General features: G+C 42.4%; 1 protein-coding gene across 1 annotated transcript in view; it reads left to right on the top strand.

Moving 5' to 3' along the window:
• The first annotated feature begins 12,789 nt into the window (after positions 1–12,789).
• LOC147220612 (netrin receptor DCC-like) overlaps positions 12,790–17,002 on the top strand; it is a 46,618-nt gene continuing 42,405 nt past the window's right edge. The window contains exon 1 of the mRNA XM_086170102.1: positions 12,790–12,856. Coding sequence (XP_086026228.1) covers positions 12,790–12,856 — 67 coding nt within the window. The remainder of the gene's footprint in view (positions 12,857–17,002) is intronic.

Below are 17,002 nucleotides of genomic sequence, written 5' to 3'. Positions count from 1 at the left end.
CATCGGAAACATCCGGTGTCGGCTTTCTCCGCCTCGACGTCGGAGAAGAATTCACAGCAGCGGCTGAAGGTGGAAAGTCAGGATTTTCATTCATTCATTCATTCATTCATTCATTCATTCATTCATTTTCTGCACTGCTTACAGGGTTCAACCCGGATAAGATAAGATAAGATAAGAACAACTTTATTAATCCCGAAGGAAATTGTTGTGCCAGAGTTACAGAAAATATAATAGTAATAAATAATAAAAAGAAAAGGCAGAATTAGAAATAAAGATAAACTATAAACTATAAAGTGTCTCAGTGAAACTATAAAGTGTCTTAGTAAACAAGTGATAAAACTATAAGTGTCTTAGTAACAAGTGAGGTAAGGAGTGCACAATAGTATGATGGACTGGTTGCTAGGCAACCACAGGACATGTATAGATTCACATGGCATTCACTCATTCATATGTCATATAGAGACATACAGTTTTCACTCTCTCACACGCCAAAAAGAGAATTTGATCCATTCACTCTCTCATTCACGTGCCTTCAAGAGAAATATGGATATTCACCCTTTCATTCAGAATTATTTATGAATTCTTGTAAACTCTGTCATCCATAAGTCGTATACGTGCACCTTCTCATTCACTCATTATATGGAGACGTAAAAACCTTTCAGTCACTCATTCACGTCATTGAAAGACATACAAGTCTTGCGCTTCGAGGTCGGCGCCTTTGGGTCGAGAGTTATTCCACTTTGTGTGGTAAAAGTTATTCACCCCTTATTCAAAGATCGAAAAAAAAATACAACTTGTAGAAACCGATCGCCGAAGCACTTTACAAAAATAACGTAATTCATTCAAACAGAAATGAGAACGCGTCAGAAGAAAATAAATGAAATTATGAACGTTTGTATAACACGCTAATTTGCGGGCCCACACTTACACACCAGCTTGTGCTCATATTATAAAAAAAATATATAAAAATATATAATATATATAATGAAAGGGTATAATATAAAAAAAAATATTATAAAATTATTATAAAAAAATAAACAAACCCCCAGTTGCAGGCCTAATGGACGCTGAAGAACATGGGGGCCAAAAAAAAACAAAAAACGTACAGGCCCGTTACTTTGGTTGGTAGGTTAGCGATTATTCATTCTGTCATTCACAAGTCGTGTAGAGACGTTCCGACAACTATTCACCCTCTCATCATATGACGCTATTTACTCACTCTAATAAGGAAATTCACATTCAACCTTTTATTTGCACAACATAGAGACGTAAAAAAAAACATTCACTCATTCGTATTCGAATAAACGCAACCATTCACTCGCTCATTCACGTGCCGGCGGATCCATCGCGAGAATCTCCGCGTTTTTCGGGTCCCGTATCTGTTTCTGCATCTCACCTTCTGACGCCGATTCGCTTTTCGACGTCAAGCGTTTCAAGGCGAATCCTCGGGAAAAAATAAAAAAAAGAACCCTGTGAAGCTGCGAGCAGACGGAGGAAACAGGCGTCCGGGAGACGGACGAATATCAAAAACGCCGCCGCGCCAGCTGTCGCTCGCCCCGACCCAGATGTTGCCGCGGGAACCGCCTCGTCGATCCAATTGGCCGACGGCGGCGTCTAATTCCTGGTCGGGCTCCTCCCGGCCCTGCTAACCCCTGAAATCCCACTTAGCGTAGCGCCTTGTCAAATTTTTGTCACTTTATTATCTCCGATGCTATTCCCTTTTTTTTTTTTTTTTCTTTTTTATTCTCTCCATCCCCGCCTCCCCGCGGCTAATCCCCCGTCTCCTCGCGATGTCGCTCGGTGTCGCAGATTAACGGCCCTCCTTGGTCACGTATGTTCAGACGCTTTTAATCCATCTCAGCCCGTCCGCCGTTTTCCCGGCTCCTGCGCGACGGCGGGGTTTTTTTTTTTTTTCTTTTCCGAGCGCCGAACCCGCCCAGATGACGAATCAAATCAACCTGACCCGTCCCTTTTGTCTCTTAAGCTTTGTAATCCAGGATTTGAACTCAATCAAGTTGCTTACAGGGGTTGAAAGAAAAGAGCCTTAGCTTGACTTTTTCTTTTTTTTTTTTTTTTTTTGTTTTTTTTTTGTTTTACCGTCGCGCCCCTGAAAGCTCTCACCTGGGCGTTCACAACCCGGCGGCGGCTCCGGATTTGAAATTTCGCCTCCCGCCGTATGCGACCCGGAGCAGAGGCGTCTTCCCGGGTCGGTCCTGGACGGGACGAGAGTCTCGTGAGCGTGAAGCTCATCAGCCGCTGACATCTGTTCCTTTCACCATCTGCCGCTCTTTTCCGGATTGTTTGGATGTTGTTTTTTTTTTCTAATGAGTCTTGAGACTCATCGCCCTCCTTCTCCGTTACGATTCCCCTTCCGCTTTGTCCTTCCCTAATCCCTCCATCTTTGTGTTCGCCCGCATCTTCGTATGGTGCGAAGCATGCAGAACTTTTTGTTGAGCATTTTTTGGAGCCACGGGAGCTCGGGGGCCATTTACAGTTCCATTGGAAATCATGCTTTTAGTACTAAGGGTCAACTGTCAGGATCAATGGAAAGTGTCCAAAAGAGGTGGAGAACATCTTGGACTCTCCTTCAACTGGTTGTTTCAGGACTCATGTCTCTTAAGCCACACCGGCAGAAGCACCATCTGCTGATTCAAGGACCAGTCGGAGATGGACTAGAAACTGTTACAATGACCAGAAGACAGCAGGCAGAACTAGAGGTTGCAGAGATGAGGATGCTGAGGTTCTCTTTGGGAGTGACCAGGATGGAGAGGATCAGGAATGAGTCTATCAGAGGAACAGCACATGTTAGATGTTTTGGAGAGAAGGTCAGAGAAGCCAGACTGAGATGGTTGGGTCATGGACAGAGGAGGGATAGAGAATATATTGGTAGACGGATGCTGGAATTGGAGCTGCCAGGCAAGAGGTCTGGAGGAAGACCAAAGAGAAGATTTATGGACGTTGTGAGAGAGGATATGAAGGTAGTTGGTGTGAGAGAGGAGGATCCGGAGAATAGGGTGAGATGGAGAAAGTTGACTCGCTGTGGCGACACCTGAAGGGAAAAGCCGAAAGAAGAAGGAGAAGTCCCTCGGTTCTTGGAGATACTTCAGTGAACAACCTGGTGGTGGAACCAGACATGTATGCTCCGGAGACACTAAGGAAAGACGTGAGGTAGAGATGAAGATGTTGAGGTTCTCTTTGGGAGGGACAAGGATGGATAGGATCAGGAATGAGTCCATCAGAGGGGCGGAGCATGGTAGATGTTTAGGAAAGTCTGAGAGGCCAAGCTGAGATGGTTGGGTCATATAGTGTGACTATATTGGTTGAAGGATCTTGGGGTTGGAGCCACCAGCCAGGAGGTCTTGAGGAAGACCAAAGAGAAGATTTGTAGATGTAGTGAAGAGAATCGGGCGACCCCTGAAGGGGGAAACCCGAAGAAAAAGAAGAAAATTGCGATCACCGGTCGGCTCTCGCAAAGAAATGTATAGAAGCGGTGAAGAATGGAGCTACCAGGAGGTCCGAGCTGTTCTGGTCTGTTCTAGTTTCCGCGGCTCACAGAGGAGCATCGACATGTTGGCCAAAATCCCTCAGCTAATAGCAGATAGAAGATAAGAACACTTAAATCCATCTGATGGCCCGTGGGTTTTTTTATCCAAGGACACTGTGGCAGCTTCCACCTCCAATCAGTCCGTGTCGCCGTCGTCTTGTTTTTGTGCTGAGAATGCAGATCGCAACATGGACCAAAAACGTTCCTCGGAGGACCAGAGAAGGTCCTGGAAGGGGAACTCAAGCCGGACCATTTCTAGAAGTTGTTCACCCGAAAGCGTCGATCTAAGATCTGATTCCAAAGGTCACTTTACTTGTCGTCGCTCCTTTTTCCTCACCTTAACTAGCACGCCTAGCGTCCGGCATCGGTATCCCACATCTCCGCCCACCTTTAACCCGCCGCCGCCGCCGCCGCTCTTTCCCAGCCGGCGTCGGTTTCCTCCCGCCGTGACGGAGCTCGGCTTCATCCGGACGGACGGCTCCGGCTGAGACCCGCAGGTGAGCCGGGCCTTCGGGTGTCGGCGTCTCAGCGGGAACAAGACAGCGCAAATCTTGCAGGATTGGCGGGGGGTTGGTGCCGCCGGGGCTTAATCTTTTTTTTTTTTTTTTAATTTAAATACCGATGCTGTCAGCCTACAACGGCAGGCGCACCCATGGCAACCGGCTGCAGATCTCCGGTGAGAAAATAATCCCCATAAAGTGCAACGGTAATATCTGTACTTCGGTAACAGTGCCGTCTGCAGCTGTGTTGAACTTAGTATGGATAATGTGTGTGTGTGTGTGTGTGTGTGTTTCATCACTCAGACAACAGCGTCTAAACTTTTCACCCCCGGTGACGGATGCGCATCTAATTCCTTTTCACGTCACGCCGGATTAGTAGGACCTTATAAACACAATATAAAAGCATTGTCCCCAAACACTAAGTATCCTTGAAAATAAATGAATAAATCAAAATAAAAAAAATAATAAATATATCTAAAAAAATCCAATTTTTTTTTTAATGATTTTATTTATTTTTTACTATTTTTTTCATCATATTACATTACTGGTGCCAACATGCAACCAAAGTACTGCATGGCCTCCAACTATGTAAGCTTCTTATTTTTCCACCGCTAACACCCGTGTTGCTAAGGAATGTTAGCTTGCGGTTGAATGAATGGATTCAAAACCAAAAATCTGCCAAAATTCTTGATCTTCTAACCTTCCTCTTCTGTCGTCTCCACCTCTTTTTTGAAATCTTCGTAAATCCGTTTCCCGCCGACGGCTCAGGACCGTCGCAACTTTCGATCGGAAAGTTGGTTTCTGCCGGACGGTCGCCTCGGGGTTCCTGCGGGACGGCGGGATTTCCGCCGGTTTATTACCAGACACGTCGTTCCGCGTGGATCTAATAACCCTCGGACGCAAACCGTGCTGAACTTTATTACACCCGGTGTTGTGACATTATTAAATACCGCAAACCCGTTTTTGGGGGGGACGGAGTGAAGATGCCGTTTGTTGTCCGACAGAAAAAAAAAAGGGATTCTTTGTCTCCATGGCGACGATTTCTTTGGACATGCTTTGTAAAACAGCAGATGGAAAATATATATTTTTGTGAAAATCACCAAAAAATGATGCGGTGAAAGCTGCAAGGCGAAGGATCACTGAATGAATGGGTGAATGCTTGTGAAGAATTAGTGAACAGAAAATGAATTTTTACATTAATATATTACGCCTGAATGAAAGGTATATTTTTGCATTTATAAATTATGCCTAAATGAAAGGGTGAATTTTTACATTTACATATTACGCCTGAAGGAAAGGGTACATTTTGCATTTATACATAACGCCTGAATAAAAGGGTGAATTTTTGCATCCATACATGATGCCTGATTGAAAAAGTGAACGGTTGCATCAATACATGACCTTTGATTGAGCGGGTACATTTTTGCATCTAAACATGACGCGTGAATGAAAGGGTGAATTTGTGCATCTATCTATGATGTTTTAATGAAAAGGTGAATGGTTGCATCTGTACATGACGCCGTATTGAAAGGGTGGATTTTTACATTAATACAACGCCTGAATGAAAGGGTGAATTTTTGCATTTATACATGAAGCCTAGATGAAAGGGTGAATTTTTACATTAATATATCACAACTAAATGAAAGGTGAATTTTTGCATTTATACATGAAACCTGAATGAAAGGGTGAATTTTTGCATTTATACATGACGGCTGATTGAGAGGGTGAATTTTTGCATTTACTCATTACGCCTCAATGAAAGGGTGAAATTTTGCATCTATGCATGACACCTGAAGGAAAGGGTGAATTTTGCGTTTATACATAACGCCTAAATGAAAGGGTGAATTTTTACATAAATATATTACGCCTGAATGAAAGGTGAATGGTTGCATTTATACATGACACCCAAATGAAAGGGTGAATTTTTGCATCTAAACATGACGGCTGATTGAGAGGGTGAATTTTTGTATCTATAATGACGGCTGAATCAAAGGGTGAATCTTTGCATCTATAAATGCTGATGAATGAAAGGGTGAATAGTTGCGTTTATACGTGATGCCTGAATGAAAGAGTGAATGTTGGCATCTTTACTTGACGCCTGAATTAAATGTTGAATTTTTGAATCTATACATGACACCTGAATGACAGGGTGAATTTTTGCATTTATACATTGTGCCTGAATGAAAGGGTGAATTTTTGCATTGTATATTATGCCTGAATGAAAGGGTGAATTCTTACATTATACATGATGCCTGAATGAAAGGGTGAATTTTTGCATTTGTATATTATGCCTGAATGAAAGGGTGAATTCTTACATTTATACATGATGCCTGAATGAAAGGGTGAATTTTTGCATTCATACATGATGCCTGAATGAAAGGGTGAATTTTTGCATTTATATATTATGCCTGAATGAAAGGGTGAATTTTTACATTTATACATTACGCCTAAATGAAAGGGTGAATTTTTTTACATTTGTACATGACGCCAGGATAAAAGGGTGAATTTTTGCATCTACAGGACTGTCTCAGAAAGTTAGAATATTATGATAAAGTTCTTTATCTTCTGTAATGCAAATTAAAAAAAAACAACAAAAAATTACTTTTTCATGATATTCAAAAATTTTGAAATAGAATTTTTGAGTTTTCTGAAGATGTAAGCAATAACCAGCGATATTAAAACAATAAATGCTTGCAATATTTCAGTTGACTTGTAGTGAATCCAGAATGTATGACATTTTTTTTGTTTTTGTAATTGCATTACAGAAGATAAAGAACTTTATCACAATATTCTAATTTTCTGAGACAGTCCTGTACATGACACCTGAATGAAAGGATGCATTTATATATGACGCATAAATGCGAGGTTGAATTGTGGCCCTGTGATTGGCCGGTCGGGGATGAAACTCGCCTCTCGTAACACAGCAAAAAGCTAAATCCAAGAATGAATGAATGACCTGCGAGTCGTCGTCCAAAAATCCCCCTGAAAAGTAAATTTCCTATAAAAAAAAATCAAAAAAAACAAAAAATTGCTTTGAAACCTATCATTTCCATTTCATATTTCCTTTTATCATAAAAATAGTCCTGTTATATTATGCATCTATTTCAGCTTAATATCAATAGCAGGAGACAAAGAATGAATCACTGTCAATCATTATCCCAAAATGACCCTGAGAATTTTTTTTTTTTAAAGAAAAAACAAGAAATAGCTTTGGAATCTGTGTCGATTCCACATTTTTTGATGATAAAAATAGTCCCGTTGAACGTCTTGCGTCTCTTCTTCTTAATCTCAATCACATGAGATTTCTCCAAGCTCATTCGCTTGCCACCTTCTTCCCGCCTCTCGGCCGGCGCTTTTATCGGCACTAAAGTTCACGTGAAAAAACAAATAAGAAACAAACACGAATGTTCTGATTCGTTTTTTTTTAATGAAGCCGGCGAAGCTCGTCGCTACGTTTCCTCCCCTGAGACGTGCAGGCGACGGCGTGATTTCCTTCTCGTGGAAACAAAGTCTCTGATGGACGAGACGGAAGGAAACACCGACTTTAAGGGCATTGATTCCACATTTTCATAAGAAGAATCGTCATAATGCTATATATGTTATATACAGGGGTTTATATATATATGTATGTATATATAGAACAAGAGAGAGAAAGCGAGAGAGAGAGATATAAAAAAAAAACATATTTTTATGTTGTGTGTATATATATATGTGTGTGTGTGTGTGTGTGTGCGCATGTATACACATACCAGTTTATACATACTGTATGGTTCTCTCGCTCTCTCTTTCTGCATTTATATATATATACATATATATATATATACACACACACAAATATAACATATAAGTGTGTGTGTGTGTGCATTTGGTTTGTATATTCTTTGACCAAGGCACTGTGTTTATATGTGTGTCTATAAAAAAGTATATACATGTGTGTGTAGAAAAACATATACATATCTACACAGACACACATATATATATAACATGAAAATATGTAACATATATATCTGTGTGTGTGTGTGTATAAATATATAGTATAACTTTATAGTTTGTTTGTGTGTATGTTTGTGGATGCAGGCATTATGTTTATATATATATATATATATATATATACACAGGACTGTCTCAGAAAATGAGAATGTTGTGATAAAGTTTTTTGTCTTCTGTAATGTAATTAAGAAAACAAACATTCCTTTTTCATGATATTCTAATATTTTGAGATTTTTGTGTTTTCTTCAGATATAAGCCATAATCAGCAATATTAAAATAATAAAAGCCTTGCAATATTTCAGTTGATTTGTGATGAATCCAGAATGTATGACATTTTTCTTTTTGTAATATTCAAATATTCTGACACAGTCCTGCATATATAAATATGTATATATATATATGTGTGTGTGTGTGTTTGTGTGTGTATGTTGGTATGTATGTATATATGCACACACACACATCTTATTTGTGTTTGTGTATGTGTGTGTAGATATAGTTTGTTTTTGTGTCACCATGTATCGATTCATCTATAAATACATACACATATCAATCATATAGATAGATAATTAGCTTCTAGCTAACATCTCAGCGCGAACCGCTGCAGTGTCATGATCAACCTTTCCTCACCTTCCTCCAACTCCCGTGTCGCTCCGTGATGATATATTTTTATTTTATCGATGGAAAAACAAATAAACAAACAAACAAACAAAATTGAATGTCAACATGGCGGAATTAAGGCCATCTGGAAATAAGATGAAGGTGCAGATGCTCCTCAGCATCTCCAGCCCCTTCACACTTGAATTATAATGACTTTCCAACCGGTGGACAGCAACTCCCACTTACAATAAGGTGTGTGTGTGTGTGTGTGTGTGTGTGTGTGTGTGTGTGTGTGTGTGTGTCCATAAAGTCCGACTCCGCAGATGTACTTAATGACAGATAATTGGCGGTTAAGTGCAGACGGAAAGGGGTTGCTAACGAGTTTGAGTCCACATGAGGAGAATATAGTTTAACTAAACACTGTGTGTGTGTGTGTGTGTGTGTGTGTGTGTGTGTGTATGTGTGTGTGTGTGGTCAGAATCAGGGGTGAGAGAGACAGAATGAGAGAGTGTGAATCATAGAATCCAGTGTGGAACATGACACACTCTCACACACTCACACACACACACACGCTTGAACACGCACACACACACACACACAGTCACATACACACACTTACACACACAAAGCAGATGTTCATTGAAATGAATGATGGAGATGATTTCCATTTGAATGGTGAGTGGAAGTTATTATGGGTAGCAATGGAGAGGCGGCGGGACTGACACACAGTGCTTGTGTGTGTGTGTGTGTGTGCGCGCGCGTTCAAGTGTGTGTGTGTGTGTGTGTGAGTGCGAGAGAGACAAGAACATGAGATGGGTTGTGTTTATCTCAGGTTTTCAATTGATTTATCCAACAGATGTCTGTCATTTTATCAGTTGTGAGGAATAACATGCATATATATGTGTGTGTGTGTGTGTGTGTGTGTGTGTGTGTGTGTGTGTGTGTGTGAGAAAAATAAACAGAGCTGCGATAACGAAATGTTTTCTGTGCAGATGCATTCATAAGTCTTTCATTCATTATCCAGCAGATGTCTGTCGTATTGCTAGTTACGAACAATAATCGAGGTGACCTCCCTCAGGTGTGTGTGTGTGTGTGTGTGTGTGTGTGTGTATGTGTGTGCGCACGCCCGAATTGTGTGCATGAGAGAAGCGATAGGTTCTCTCCATCATGTTGCACAGCATTTCATTAATTCATCTCGCAGATATCCGTCACATTGTCCGCGGTGAACAATAATCTGTGTGTGTGTGTATTTCAGGTAGAATCGGACTCGAGGTCTGTGTGTGTGTGTGTGTGTGTGTGTGTGTGTGTGTGTGAGGTCAGCTGGCTGACGCGTCTCATTTCCATACGAATGGGTGCCCTCAGCTGTTTCCAGAGGGATTTGGAAGTGTGTTACCGCCGCGTCTCGTTTCCCGCCGTCGGAGCCTCGGAGGGTCACCTAGAAAACTCCGCCCCTCTTTGTGGGCCCGTTGCCGGGGGCGACCGCGCCGTCGCGGCCGCAACGCCGAACGGGATCCTCGGGACGAACTGGGCGTCTCTCGTGTCGCCGGCGGCGAGACGGGGAGGAAAAACATGCGAGGAAAAGGGATGAGATGCGGCGTTTTCTTTGTGATGAGTTTTAATTTGATGATTGTGGGGTTTTTTACTTTCAGCTACTACTTCCATCCGTCCGTCCATCATCCTTCCATCCTTCCATCCATTCTTCCATCATCCTTCCATCCATCCATCCATCCATCCTTCCATCCATCCATCCATCCATCCTTCCATCCATCCATCCATCATCTGTCCATCATCCTTCCATCATCCATCCATCCATCCATCCATCCATCCATCCATCCATCCACCCATCATCCATCCATCCATCCATCCATCCATCCATCCATCCTTCCATCCATCCATCCATCATCTGTCCATCATCCTTCCATCATCCATCCATCCATCCATCCATCATCCTCCCATCCATCCATCCATCCATCCATCCGTCCGTCCATCTTCCATCCATCCTTCCATCAGTCCATCATCCATCCATCCATCCATCCATCCATCTTCCATCATCCATCCATCCATCCGTCCGTCCGTCCGTCCGTCCATCTTCCATCCATCCTTCCATCAGTCCATCATCCATCCATCCATCCATCCATCCATCCATCCATCCATCTTCCATCCATCCATCCTTCATCCATCCTTCCATCCATCCATCCATCATCTGTCCATCATCCTTCCATCCATCATCCTTCCATCATCCATCCATTCTTCCATCATCCTTCCATCCATCCATCCATCATCCTTCCATCATCCATCCATCCATCCATCCATCCATCATCCTCCCATCCATCCATCCATCCATCCTTCCATCCATCCATCCATCCATCCATCCATCTTCCATCATCCATCCATCCGTCCGTCTGTCCGTCCATCTTCCATCCATCCTTCCATCAGTCCATCATCCATCCATCCATCCATCCATCCTTCATCCATCCTTCCATCCATCCATCCATCATCTGTCCATCATCCTTCCATCCATCATCCTTCCATCATCCATCCATTCTTCCATCATCCTTCCATCCATCCATCCATCATCCTTCCATCATCCATCCATCCATCCATCCATCCATCATCCTCCCATCCATCCATCCATCCATCCTTCCATCCATCCGTCCGTCCATCTTCCATCCATCCTTCCATCAGTCCATCATCCATCCATCCATCCATCCTTCCATCCATCCATCCATCCATCCATCATCCATCCATCCATCCATCCATCCATCCATCCATCCATCCATCCATCCATCTTCCATCCATCCATCCATCCATCCTCCCATCCATCCATCCGTCCATCCATCTTCCATCCATCCTTCCATCAGTCCATCATCCATCCATCCATCCATCCATCCTTCCATCCATCCGTCCGTCCGTCCATCTTCCATCCATCCTTCCATCAGTATCATCATCCATCCATCCATCCATCATCCATCCATCCATCCATCTTCCATCCATCCATCCTTCATCCATCCTTCCATCCATCCATCCATCCATCCATCCATCCATCCATCCATCCATCCATCCATCCATAAGCAGCAGAAACAAATATCCATTCTTCCCCTTCCTTGCTCTTCTCTCCACCTCTTGTCCCCAGTCTCTCTCTGCCCCCCCAGAGGTCTCGGTCTCAGGTCTCCCTGAGTCGTCCTCCTTCCCGATGTAACAGTCGTGCTCAGCTTTTCCTTCCACCGCCACGTGTTTCTTAAAACGCAGCGTCTCCATGGCGACCAGCCCCTCAAGCACACGGTTCCCCCCGGAACTGCGCCCATTCTGCATCCGAACCTCAGTTTGCCGTTTTTGTCGGAAGGTGTCTTTTCGCGGGGCGGCAGAAACAAAACAGGTCTGTCAACTTTGAAGAGCCTCTCGGTGCTTTGTAAAAGTAAAAGTGTCCGTTATTTGAATTTAGAATGCTAAGTGGTCGGTGCGGTCACAGTCTTTGACCGGGAAATATTCAAAAATATTTTTTTTGAAGGTGATGTACTGCAGCAGTGACAGGCAGTCAGGGGAGGCAGGAGAGGCTGTGCCTCACTTGCCAATCTTGGAAAGAAAAAAATATAAAATGGAAAAAAAAAAAAAAGAATGAAATGGTTGGATTTATCAGTGATTTTTAATCAACTTGATCAGTTTTTTTAATTCGTATTGGCTTGATTTTCACTTTTAGTGTTCAAATCCTGAGAAGAGACGTGTGGTGAGGCAGCCGACTGTTGCGCCTCAGTTTAGACTGCGCAATGACAGCTGACAGCTGGCATGCTCTGCTCTAAGATCATTTTGTTGTCTCTCTGTATGTCATATTAAAATGTTTAAACACTTTTGCTAGATAAGCTACATTTCCAATTTGTCAACAGTGGTATGTGTTATTAGTTTCTTGTGCTGAGCGATCAGAAAGTGGCTGCCAAGAGCCACTAAGTGAGGCACGCAGTTCTCCTGCCTCATGGTAGGCGTGCAACACCAGTGGTGAACCTCACCACATGTCGCTGTCATCTAGGTCATTGTCGTGGCAACTGGATTTGAAGAAATTCAACAAGGTTACATTAAATCCTACGGGTTCACTGTTTAGTGAATAAAAAAAATCTAAAAAAATGATAAAAGTATCCCCTTGGATGATAAACTCATTGCATCATTATGCGCATCACTGGTGTTCTCAGCGTTGTGGTGACAGCTGACACCGCGGAGAAGGATCTGGGTCACGGTGGAAGCCGGCGGCCCGATTCATTGGATTATGTGTGTAAACTCTAATTCCGACACGAAAACAAACCTGAGATTCGTCGCTTTCAACCGGTAGACAAATCCCCTAGCGGACATTTCATGCATTAGCATTAGCCTTAGGGACGAGCGTCTTGATTTCACCAGGCCTTTCTGGATTAGCGACGGATTAGCAACGGGCTACTAGCGGTTGGGCTGTCATTCATCTGTCATACAGAGCCATCCAACCATTCACCCTTTAAACATTGTACCGTCGTTGGATCGCTATGCTAGCAAAGACGGGGCGTCAGCGCGGCGGATAACAACGTAATAGAATTTCTAATTGTCCAAAAATATAAATTCACATGAAAATCATGGAATATAAGTACGTGGGTCACATCGTCGCAATGTCTTATTACCTGTTGTGCTATGCTAACATGTCACTATCCGGCGCCTTCTTTTAGCAAAATAGCAAAATGCTCATTTCTTACAAATTTTCCAATATATTCTAAGCAATTTCCTGCTTTATTTTACTTGATCTATTTTCTACTTCATTGCCGAAGTGTCTGCTGCGTATCTACACATCCGGACCAAAATAGCTCATGTAAAGCAACGCTAGCCCGTCAGTTTCAGCGGAAATCATTAGCTTCGGGGTTAGTCCGCTAACGAAGCTGCAACTCCGGATAATGATGTTTCGACGGGGCGACCGACAGACGCGATCCTGTTCTCCGACTTCTTCTCCCTCCGCTGTTTCCTTTCATTCCTTCCACCTGGCTTCCTCCCCTTTCCGTCGATCTGTATTTTCTTTCGGGGCGGATTGAGGAACCGAATTTCCGACGGCGGAAACATCACTGGAAGGCGGCGGCGGCGGCGGCGGCAAGTGGCGTGGGGAGGGATAAAAGGGGAACGCGACGAGCTACATGAGGAGCTATCAAAGGTACAGGAATTCAAATAGGAGAAGACAGAAAGGGGAGAACAGAAGACCAGCGACGACACAAACAGAAAGCAAGTGCAGGCAAAGAGCAAGGAGATGCATTCTGGTTTAAAAAGAAACAAAAAAGAAACACAACGGGAGCAGGAGAGGACGCGCAAAATACAACCTGAGGCGCGATCGACGATTTCCCGCATCCTGTGGTGTCGTCGAAAGCCGATACCGAGCGGTCAAGTGTCGGACTTTGAGACGATTTTTCCTTATCTAGCTTTTAAAAAAGAAACTAGATCAGAATCGGTGAGTCTACCGTATTTCCCCGACTTGTAGCGCGCCGGAATATGAGGCGCAACGGCTGAAAGTACCTTATTCTGCGCGTTATAAGATGCAATATAAATGAACGGGTCTATTTCCGACGACCAATCGGCTTCATCGGTCGCCGAAGTCGCGCTGAAAACTGGTTTGGGGTCAGTAAACACAACAATAATTTATACATAAGATGGATTATAAGGCGCTTGTCTGATTTTCGAGAAAATCCAAGGATTTTAACCCTCTCCAGGCAGATGTTGCAGATTTGCGACAGCTAAATGCTACTTAGCTAATTACGCCACAACTTAATTTGAGCCTGAGAGGGTTAAGTGCGACTTAAAGTGTGAAAAATATGGTAATTTAATAAATATTTGTATATATACGGGCCACACTTGTCTGTAAGCCATAGATGTCCAGGTTGTAGCATGAGATATTTACACAAACTTTTTTTTTTTTACTTTTAATTAAATACATATCGGTAACTTGCACAAATAGGTACCAGAAATACTTTTTTCCGAACGGCTGAAGAAAAAGCTGAATAATAACTAACGAAAGGAAAAGCCCATCCGTTGACGGCTGGCTTGGTCTTCCTCCGGCGCGATAGAACCGTTAAAATCGTGTTTTTAGGTGCAGAAAATTAACGTCCGATGTGACGAGGCTAAATGTTTTGGCTAATGTTTTAGCCGCAGCGTTGATTAGAGCGTGTGAGAAACGTAGCGGCTTATTGTTTGGTAAATTACTGCACTATTTCCTGCCTTCGCCCACATAATAAAAAAAGGGACAAATTAGTGAGTGAAGTGATTGTTTACATTTTGTTTTATTTTTGTTTGTTTGTTTTTATGGTCACTTTTCGCCCTTTATCTTTAGCCGTCTGTATGGAGGTGAAATTAGATATCAGATATTAGATATTATTACCAAGTCAAGGCGCTCCTGCATCATAGATGAATGAATTTATAATAAGTAAATTTTAAATAAATATAACGATAAATCATAATTAATAATAATAATTTCTAATAATAAATAAATATGATGATAAATCATAATTTATAATATAATCATAATAATTTAATCACAAATAAAAATGTATTCTTTTACTTAATTTTTTTTTTTTTTTTTATTTAAATGCTCCGATTTTTTTGTGACGGCGGGTGCTATTTATACATCGTTTAATTTCTTCATTTTATTCAGCAAAAAAAAAAAAAAAGACAACTTTAAAAAGCATAACAATCTGTTGTGAGAAATAACATCGTTCACGTGGAATCGATCAAGCCTTAATGCCCTCTTTCGGTTTTATGTGTCAGTAATACAAGTAAAGCTAAGCTTCCTCTCAGGGCTTCAAACCCTCTTTTCCGGAAGGTTCTTTATCCTTCTTCCGTCAATCGATGTTTTTCCTTTCTTTTGGGGGGGGATTCTTAGGGTTTTATCTAAATGCGAATTCTGGGCCCTCGGTGCGATGCTGTGATAAAAGATTCAATTATCGGCGCGTCATTATCCCAAATGGCTCAGCTCTTGTAGAGCGCTTTTATTTCCTTCGGTTTTCACCGTAAATGTTTTCTGCAGCTTCGCCGCTGTGTGTGTGTGTGTGTGTGACGTGGATTTAAACCCCTCCTCTTCCCAATTTCAGGGGAAAACCCATCATCGTCCAGTGTACGTCCGCGTAGCGCGTCGTCGTATCCGACGGGCGCATTCACGTGTTCGTGTTTTTCGAAACGATCCGAAAACCCAAATCTGATTTCCCCCTCCAGCCTCGCACTTATATTCTACTTAACTTTGACTCCGTGTCCTCGAGTGGGGACGCGCCCGGCGCCTACGAAAGCGGGAACCGCCGCTAACGCCGCTAATCGGTATGAAGCGCACGCGGGGGTGAGAGTTCTAATGGATGCAAATTTGAAACCAATTTACCAAATGCAACAAGCGACGACAACGGCGATCGGGGAGTGCTTGTCCGAGGACATTAGCGCTGAAATCCCTCTGCCTGCCGGCGCGAACCGCAAAAATAACCCTTGAAAAATCCCTTGCTTCCTCTTAAAGGCACAGTAATTCCCTTTTGAGTTGTGATAATTAGTTTTAGCGTCCCGACAATAGCAGATTGTTTCGGAGAAATCTGGGAAAAAAAAAAAAGTTTGTGCTGAACTGTGGATCTGTTTTTCGCGGAGTTAAAAGTGCCGCCGCAGTTCCGACTGAATCAATCTGGCGCTCCCTCTTCAGAGATTTGAATATTTAATAGTCGAGACAAGTGGTGGAAAACTACAACTATGGTAATTACTTTCACCTTCATCTTGAGGGAAAAAAAGAAAACCTAAGCAGCCACTTGAAAATAAACTAAGTCTGTAGGTGTTTAATGATGCAATCAAGCTCTCAGACACCTTGAGAGGCTTTCAAGACACAATTCCGAGGCCATCCTTAAGTTGTGTTCAGAATTTCACGTTTTGAATTGTAATTTAAAAATATATATATATATATTTCAATTTGGAAATTTCAAAATTTCGAAATATTTCAATTTGGAAATGTCAAAATTTCGAAATATTTCAATTTGGAAATTTCTAATTTCAAAATATTTCAATAGTTCAACATGGAAATGGCAAAATTATAAAATTTTCATTTTTTTTTTTACATCTGAATCTCGTATTTTATCCACTGTATTTTAAATTGCGCCCAATCACAACACACCAGTTTCTACATAGAGAAGATCCTGTCCAGCCCTATAGATCATCTACTGAGAGTTAGCTTAAAGCGAGGGGCCTTCTGCCTCGAGCGCTCAGGGAAGAGAAAGAAAGAAGGATCAAGAGATAGAAGGCAAAAGCGTGATGGAGACGGACGGCACAGAAGATCTGCTTGTACTCATAGCAGTAGCGCTAACAGCTACACGCTAATCGCTAAAATGCGGGCTGAGTAATCAGCACTCCAGAATACGGC

Source organism: Fistularia commersonii, chromosome 23, assembly GCF_037954325.1.
Source record: "Fistularia commersonii isolate RoL2024-O1a breed Wild chromosome 23, RoL_Fcom_v1.0, whole genome shotgun sequence".
Lineage (NCBI taxonomy): Eukaryota > Metazoa > Chordata > Actinopteri > Syngnathiformes > Fistulariidae > Fistularia > Fistularia commersonii.
The sequence above is the reverse complement of the archived record's forward strand: the minus strand, read 5'-3'. Positions and strand labels throughout refer to the sequence as shown.